General features: G+C 39.1%; 4 protein-coding genes across 4 annotated transcripts in view; 1 reads left to right on the top strand and 3 right to left on the bottom strand.

Annotated features, from left to right (window-relative positions):
* The window catches only part of LOC100185407 (V-type proton ATPase subunit C 2-like), a 2738-nt gene extending 769 nt beyond the window's left edge, over positions 1-1969 (top strand). Inside the window, 8 exon segments of the mRNA XM_026839255.1 lie at positions 41-265; positions 318-416; positions 594-662; positions 722-814; positions 910-1003; positions 1058-1155; positions 1341-1470; positions 1789-1969. Coding sequence (XP_026695056.1) covers positions 41-265; positions 318-416; positions 594-662; positions 722-814; positions 910-1003; positions 1058-1155; positions 1341-1470; positions 1789-1881 — 901 coding nt within the window. The 3' untranslated portion in view covers positions 1882-1969.
* Positions 1724-4551, bottom strand: LOC100183036 (proteasome subunit alpha type-1-like). The gene is made up of 7 exons (XM_009863581.3): positions 4443-4551; positions 3971-4117; positions 3555-3747; positions 3187-3257; positions 2800-2929; positions 2336-2559; positions 1724-2064 (listed from the first exon to the last, which is right to left on the bottom strand). Exons 1-7 carry the CDS (start codon positions 4443-4445, stop codon positions 1990-1992), a joined length of 843 nt encoding a protein of 280 aa, XP_009861883.1. The 5' UTR covers positions 4446-4551; the 3' UTR covers positions 1724-1989.
* A 224-nt stretch (positions 4552-4775) lies between these two features.
* LOC100186205 (lactase-like protein) lies at positions 4776-8641 on the bottom strand. The gene is made up of 8 exons (XM_026839253.1): positions 8275-8641; positions 7737-7822; positions 7343-7469; positions 7125-7179; positions 6599-6757; positions 5929-6194; positions 5535-5670; positions 4776-5250 (listed from the first exon to the last, which is right to left on the bottom strand). The coding sequence occupies exons 3-8, from the start codon at positions 7403-7405 to the stop codon at positions 4985-4987; spliced, it is 945 nt and encodes a 314-aa protein (XP_026695054.1). The 5' UTR covers positions 7406-7469; positions 7737-7822; positions 8275-8641; the 3' UTR covers positions 4776-4984.
* Positions 7789-8653, bottom strand: part of LOC113475275 (beta-glucosidase-like) — a 5172-nt gene continuing 4307 nt past the window's right edge. The window contains exon 4 of the mRNA XM_026839246.1: positions 7789-7822. Coding sequence (XP_026695047.1) covers positions 7789-7822 — 34 coding nt within the window. The remainder of the gene's footprint in view (positions 7823-8653) is intronic.

Here is an 8653-nt window from a genome sequence, read left to right as displayed (position 1 = left end):
GAGCTTAGTTTTATAAACTTACCACTGATGACATCACCATTGATGATGTCATATTAACCACTGATGACATCATCACAGCCACCCTTGAAACCTTCATGCATCGCTTTCAATGGAACTTGGCAAAATACCCCGTCAAGTTACCTCTCAAAAGTTTGGCCGAAATTAGTTCAAAAGTTGTCACGCAAGTCGACACAGATCTTCGCACAAAGTCGCAAGCTTACAATAATCTAAAATCAAATCTACAAAACATGGAGCGGAAAGCAACGTAAGGTTAATGTTTGTACGATGTAACTTTGGGTAAATATATTTTCACCCAGTGGGAGTTTGCTGCTTCGGAACTTGAGGGAAATCGTAAAAAAAGAAGATTTCATTCACGATTCGGAGTATTTGCAAACATTGCTTGTTGCTGTGCCGGTGTAAGTTGGTTGTTACATCATAATGTTGGTTGTTACATCATAATGTTGGTTGTTACATCATAATGTTGGTTGTTACATCATAATGTTGGTTGTTACATCATAATGTTGGTTGTTACATCAAAATGTTGGTTGTTACATCTTAAACAACATTTAATTCACAATGACTCTATGATGCAGACAAACAACCGAAGAATGGGAAAAGAATTACGAAACTTTAACAGATTACGTCGCACCTCGTTCGTCAAGGTTTGTTATTTCTATGTTTATGTTACTAAACCCATTATGACATCATAATAACATGACAGGTTACTTTATCGGGACGAGGAGTATGGACTTTATGGCGTCACAATATTCAAGAAAGTTTATGAAGAATTCAAAACTAAATGCGGACGGCACAAGTAAGTGACCACTGTGGCTGTCTTTATCTTACCGATAAACAATCACCCACAAAGTTACATACGTGGTACCTCATGCTCACCGCCAACTTTTGCAGATTTTTCCTCCGTGACTTTCAATACAACGAGCGCGACATGGCGTCTGATAAAGATCAACTCACTAAATTGACTTCGGATAAAAAGAAGATGTTGGTTCGTTTATCCGACTAATATATAATACAACCATGTAACCCCCCACCCTACCAGGGCCCCCTACTACGATGGTTGAAAGTCAACTTCAGCGAAGTATTCACCGCATGGATGCACGTGAAGGCACTCCGAGTGTTCGTGGAATCTGTGTTAAGGTGATTTCCCTAACATGAGCATTATTAGTGGTGCAGTTGGAAAAATTAGGTTTTATAACAGGACACAAAACTCCTGGATATTGAAATTGAAACTGCATTTTTGACCCAAAATTTGATTTTGAAGTTAGGGTAACATCCCACTCACCCCTAATGTTACCCCTATAACATGGGTGATTACGCAACAGGTACGGACTTCCTGTCAACTTCCAAGCAACTGTTGTCCAACCGCAGAAGAAACAATCCAAAAGATTGCAAGAAACATTGAATAAGTTGTATGTTGGCCTGGATAGCACGGGACTCGCTGCTGTTAATGAGGTTGGTGGTTGTAACATCTTAATCGTGAACAAGGAGATAAAAAGTGGTGTAATTGTGGATTGTGTGTCAAACAAAGCTCTTCTGGTAATTATTCTGGGATAAAATAAAATGCCGTAGATTTTATGACGTTCTTTGTGCTGTTGCGTCATTCACCCCGATGCAGACCATAAGAGCGTCCGTACGGAAATAAATGCCAGGACAGCCGATTTAGAATCCCTTGTACCAACACTACAACCTTATATACAAAGTTACATCCGTTTACATTTAGCTTTATTCAACATCACAACTTATAAATATTAATCTTCAATTTCCTCGCAGGACGATTTTCTTCCCGGTTTAACCCTCGGCACCCAGGAATATCATCCCTACGTGTTTTACAAGGTCGTCCTCGACTTTGAATCGCAACATTAATATGATTTCTATGTAAATTGTTGTGCAATACCAATGTATCGGAATAAATCGTGTATTTTGTCTTTGAAACATAAACTTGAACTTTTGACCTCCGAGCCTATTATGACATCACATATCCATCGGTTGTTCTTCGTCTTCGCGTGGTTGACCGCTCACAGGGGGGACCAATCCCGGGAGTTCCCCCTGGAAAATGTTATTGATTTATTTGTTGAATTGTTAAAGAAATGTAAATGGCACAAAGTTACATCTGTGGTATAAAGGTGCCATTGTTCTTATGTTTTACGTTTAAAATAAAAAGCTGAAATTAAGCAATTGCCCAAGGTACCCGGGTCAATATGAATAACAACTTAACTTACTATATAACCCCCCCATTCAACCCCACCAACCCCCTATATAACCCCCCCATTCAACCCCACCAACCCCCTATATAACCCCCCCATTCAACCCCACTCACCACTTGCCCAACCTCTTGTTGTTGGGGAGCCGGTTCGTTCCTCGACGATCGTTTCTCCTCCAATAAATCAAGGAATATCGACACTTGATCGTCCTCGTACACCACGAGGTCCTGTCCCTCCCCAACCACGGCCACCGAACAATTCTTCACCGAAAGTTCTTGTTCGGACGGGAGGGTTTCCCGTAACGCTGTTAACCCGTGTCGCACCAACTCCTCAGGGGTGCCTGGGTGAAGATGGGGTGAAATACAGATTTTAAGGATGGCGTCAAAGTGGTAATGAGCTAGACAGTGAGCATGAGGTATCTACCATCAAGTGAAATGGTCAGCTTATGCTTCAGAGGTTACAGGTTCAAAGCTCACTTCCACTTCCATTGTGAGCATCTGTGACACTTAACGGCAATTCTTTCAAGTCCACAACCCAGCGGTTACTACCACACAACGATAAATAGGCAGCAAATACTTACAATCAGCAAATTCATTGAGATGTCTTTCTAAATAAGTTCTAGCACTTTGTGATCGTGAACCAATAGCCATAGCTTTGCAGTTGTAATAATTAGCTGATGGGCAAGTCTGGTAGATGTGGGGACCTTTCTCCTGTAAGATGATATGTTTATAAATGGCTACCACAATAGTCTTGTGGCATAAATCCACACAAGACTTCCCCAGAGTGAAAAGTAATTCCATGGAATAATAATTTTAACAGAGGTGTTTTTACAAGTAGTAACAACTTTGAAATAATAATTTATAATCCAGTATTAATAAAGTAAAGTATCTACGTTAGTCGTTACCATTAAATAGAAATTATAATAAACAGTTAAACCACATAAATACAACACAAATATCAAACTCACATCAAACCCAGCCACAAGGATTCCGACCCCGAACGGTCGACGTCCGTATCGTTGCGTGGGTGTTTGGGTTTCTGGGGGAAGTTAACAATTATGTTTGTTATGTCATAGTGACATTTGTGGCTTTAACAAATATGGTGGGTTACTGAAACGTAAGAAACAAATGCAGTCACAGACAGCATACAAATCAAATTTGTGACTACATTCATTTTCTCCTTAAACCATAGAGAATGAAAAGAAAATTTTAATAAAACCTTCAGCAAATTTGGAAGATTCTGTCTTTCATCTTTCCCTTTAGCCATTTTATTTAGATAAGTTTTAAAAATGTTAATAAAACAAAATTTAAACTGAACAAATGAGACCAAACTCACTGTCCCCAACTGCAGCCACGAGTCTTGACACGGGTAACCTCGTGTTGAATAGAAACTCATGGTGCATGCACTCGCTGCGCATGTAGTTCCCCAACGACCTCGCATCGGACGTTAACCCCGATATTGAGATCCCGATGTGGGGCGAAATTTTCTCGATCTTCTTCTGGTGAGCTATCAGGTCTGATTGGGCGCGCTGGGTAAAAAGCAAAGAGAATAATTTTTTAAATGTTACTCACTGGGGGTCATAAAAGGTGCACATATATATATATTGTTTTACGTTTTTTTAACATTTTAAAAGTTAAGCTTAAATGTTTAAAAGTTGCATCGCAAAATTATTTGTTTAAATAATATTTTTTTTATGGCCAATAAACTAAACTTCCGACGCATATAGAATAGAAACAACATTTCCAACTTACTTTGAGTGCGACAAGCACGGCGTGGGTTTTCGATTTTAACCCGATGGTGGCTGACCCCTGCTTAACAGCTTCCATGGCGTACTCGATCTGGTGGATCCGACCTTGGGGGCTCCACACGGTCACATCGTTGTCGTATTGGTTGCGAAACTGTAAGGGGTGTGCGGGTTATGAATATTATGTGTGAATTTCAATTTGATGAAACTTTATTTTGAAAGAATAAACGTAACTGATTTCTCCTGTACAAAACTATGGAGATTTCATTACTACATGTTATAAATGAGAAGTGCACAAGATTTGCCAAGATTATTTATTGTTGATGTTGTATACTTAACGTATTGGTATTATCATTAGGCGATTTATAACGAGTAGATAAATAATAAATGTATAATATATGTTTGATTACACGGCATTAAACGTGGTAATTTAATTAAAACATTATTGTTTCAAATAATTTTAACTTAAACAAACTTACCATCTTGTTTGAACGATTGTCGAAAGTTTTGTGTAGAAATCAATCATGCGTGACCACCATGACTTCGCTAGATTGACCAACATAGAAATCTAATGTTTCGTTCATTTTTGGGGACCGGAATATATTTATTTTAACATTACTAACCAAATATTAAAATTGATTGGAAACGTAAGAAATCTCAGTCGCCGCCAAAATCGGATGCATAGTATACGTGGTTTAGGGGTAGAGTTCGGTGTTTTCTTTTATAAAAACCAGAGACCGTATATAAAATTGGTTTAAATACGGACTTAGATCAAAACGGGTTGGTACATAAGTATAGATAAAAAGAAAATGTTCAAATATAGGATGTTTATTTTATTGCACGATCACGTGTCTTCACGCTTCACTGGCAACTACATGATCACTTGGTAAACAAACAAAACAATATTTCTGTTTCACAAAACAAAACTTTCTTTTGAACAATTGTTATATCTTCGAAAACGATCAAATTAATTGAAACAACGAAAAAAGGGAATTAGCAGCAAACGACAATCGATAAATATTCATGTTCCACACAAGGCTTGATTCTCCCTCCCACACTCCCCTTCAATCTCATCCAACCACCTACTCAGCACACCACGTGAGGGAATCCCGTTGTTCTCAACAAGTCGTTTATAAAACATGGCCGAAGCTTTGGGGGTTCGTTTTAAAGTATTGAAATCGACATGATGGATTCCGAACCTTTCCTTGTACCCATGTGCCCACTCAAAGTTGTCGAGTAATGACCACGCTGTGTAACCTTCAACGTTCACACCATCGTATCTTATGGCTGGAAACAACAAGTTGAAGGATAAATTATAAAATATCTGTTAGTTTAAAATTTAAAGAGATGGGAATAGACGACAACGTAACATTCGTTATAACATGCCAAGGAAAAAGCTCAACCATCACCCCTGTACAGTGGCTTGAGTATTGTATTGTAGGAAAATGAATACAGGTTTGAGGGTGACCTTGTCCCTGGGCAAGATACTTAACGACAATTGCTCCAACTGTTCACTAATGGGTTGTCCCATCATCCATGCGAAACAATCATCCACAAAGCTACACACCAACCTTTCAAAACATTATTCGTATAATTCTTGAAGAAATTCACCCTGAATTGGTCGCACAGATTGAAGCAACCTGATTGGTCGGTTTCGCTCACCCCATTCTCGTTGATCAAGACTGACCCATACCCCGGGTATTCCCCCTACATGATACAATGATTAGCATCGACCGCAATCTTTGATAACCAACAATCGCAGGTTCCAGTAAGTCATAAATGATTTCCGACACCTCAAATATTTGCAAACATTAAGCGGGAACCAAACAAACATTTCACGTCGCTACGTGTGCCAACATATATTTGGAAACCTCCCGCTACAACCACATGGAAACAACATGATAAAGGAATGTTCGGCAACTCGCATGAGGTTCACACCCAACACGCAACATAGAAACAACAAACCTTGATCCAAGAAAGAACTTTCCGAATCCCCGGTGGATAAATCGCCAACCACGACGAACCACTTGGTGGCCAGGAGGGATCGAAGGTGGTTGTGATGTCACTATCGGTGAAAAATCCCGGCGATTGTTTACGTTTATGACCAACAATCGACGATGTGTAAGAATTTAAACCAAGGAAGTCCGAGGTCCCCATGATGTCATCAAGTTCTGCTTGAGTAAACGCAGGAAGGCGGGATTCCGATCTGCCTTCTTTCCTACTTTTCTCTCCTATTTTAAAGAGAATTTATGGCTGTTACTTTTTCTCCGGGAAGTCTTAAACTTTTTATTAACAAAGTAGATTGATTTGAATATAAAGGATGATTAACATTGTGATCAAACAAACAGCCATTGTTTGTCATTAATCAAATATTGTTCTATAACAAGTTGATGATTGGCCAACCACTCCAATGTTAAATATCCAGGTGAAGCAGCCACGTTGGCTTGTTTGTTACGTCCGCCGTGGGACATCATCAGGGCCCGAAACACCAACAATGGTGGCGCCATTGAGCCCAAAACCAGCAGGCAAACCATAATAATGTATCGAGGTTATAATTCATCATATTACATTCATAGCAACCATTGCTTTGGGGTCCAAAACCGAATACTAATATACGTAAAGAAACCCAACCCACCAACATTATCCTCGATGACTTTAGGCCATCCCCCCACGTATATTGGATGTGCGTACAACCCAATGAACCATTGCATAAACCTGGTGGCCGCATCCTTATTTAAGGGTGTGTCGTCCTGTGGTACGCCCCAGTCGCAGTTTAGGGTAATCCCGATTCGACCTGGGTAAAATAGGGGTGAGGGGGTTTCCCTAATCTGCTGGAGTGACATTGTTAAAATGCAGTTACACTCATAGTTGTCAAACATAGGGAACCTCATTGATTAATGTGGTGAATGCAATATACTTTGGTTCTGCTTGTTTGTATAGACACCTAACAGCAGGGTAAAATCTGGGGTGACATTGTTAAAATACAGTTACACTCATAGTTGTCAAACATAGGGAACCTCATTGATTAATGTGGTGAATGCAATATACTTTGGCTCTGCTTGTTTGTATAGACACCTAACAGCAGGGTAAGATCTGCTTTAGGCTAAAATGGGATGCTAAACATATAATGCAAACCCCTCACATAATGGAATCCACCTTACCCCGTTGTGTTGGTTTGTAACGATCGACGTACGTGTGGTAAACCCTCGCGTGTGCCTGTGGTGTAATATAACATAGATGTAACTTAACTTGGAAGTATTGAAATGTATTGCATGGTTGGCAATTTGGACAACCCATTGGTGACCACTGGGTCGGAGCAATTATCGGTAAGTTTCTTGCCAAGGAAACATCCGCACATAATAATAACCACCCCACCCACCTTTAGCATAACATAGCTACTTCTGTAACCCCCAACCCCCAACTTATTCAGCCCCGGTGCCATGTCTTTATTCTCGTAACCGCTGGCAACCACGCGAGGCTCATTGAGGGTGATCCAAGTTTTCACTCTGATGTGAAAAATGTTGTTTAAAATAATTAGCTCAAATAAAAAAGAAGAATCTATGCATACATAGCACTTAACTTGAGGCAGGGATAGTTAGACACAATCCTGCGAAACAAATCCAACTTGGTTGTAATATATACTGATTAATGCAGTGTAGAAAATTCCAGGGTTGGCCTGCCCACTCTGCCACCCCGGGTTTGGCGGCTATGTTTATGTAAACATAAAAGAAAATAAGAAATATTATAAATTATCATATCGGGGGAATACCCACCTGTCACCGTAACGTTGGAAACAAAGGTCGGCGTAATCGACAAACAATGGGATTATGACATCACTAAGCCAACCACCAAACTCATTCTGGAATAAACAAGGTTGAGTTATTGAGCACGTAATTAATTTAAGAGCATGTAATTAATTTATGAGCACGTAATTGAGCACGTAATTAATTATATCTTTGCTAGTTTTGCAAATCTAATTTAATTATAGGTTTAAAACATGGCGCCCTCTATAACAGGCCTGGACACCGTCGGCGCCTCTCTCGAAACTGGAGGCGGATGGTTTTGCAGCGCTTGTACGAATTGTAGACAAGTTTGATGAGTTATTTGACGAATTATCGCATTAGATAGTGTTTGCTCGAAGTTTTAGCAGTTAGTACAGTATAAATGCTTTGTTTTTTTATTTAGCTTGTGTGTATTATGTTTATGATTGGCCACCAGTGTGAAATCTTAACTGAAGCTATGTTTGTTTTTAAACAAGCGTTTTAGCAAAACTTTCCTAACTATAAATATTTTCTGAACTACAAGACCTACCACTTCCCAGTTTCTGAATTTAAGTAGACTGCTTGCTTTTCAAAATCACTTTTTGCCATTTGTTTATTTTTGTCATATAATCCTAATATTGATCTCAAGAAGGGGCCTCTGTCCTGCTCTATCAAAAAAAACTTGAGAAATGATGTATTAGGTAGAATAGCAGGACAGATTGACACAGTCGAGGCAAAAGGCTAATCAAAGTTAAAGATAACTTTTCCCTTCTTAAACTGTTGAGTTGCACCAAGTCACATAAATTTAGAAATTGTCATTTGAGTTTATTTTTGGTTACATTGTAATTAAAAAAAACACATTTACATTTGTACAATAAAAAGATGAGTCAAATTAAAAAGAAATGCTATCCCTTTTGTGGTTTGTATAT

Source organism: Ciona intestinalis, unplaced genomic scaffold (assembly GCF_000224145.3).
Source record: "Ciona intestinalis unplaced genomic scaffold, KH HT000177.2, whole genome shotgun sequence".
NCBI lineage: Eukaryota > Metazoa > Chordata > Ascidiacea > Phlebobranchia > Cionidae > Ciona > Ciona intestinalis.
Note: the sequence above shows the minus strand (reverse complement) of the source record. Positions and strands in the feature narration are given on the sequence as shown.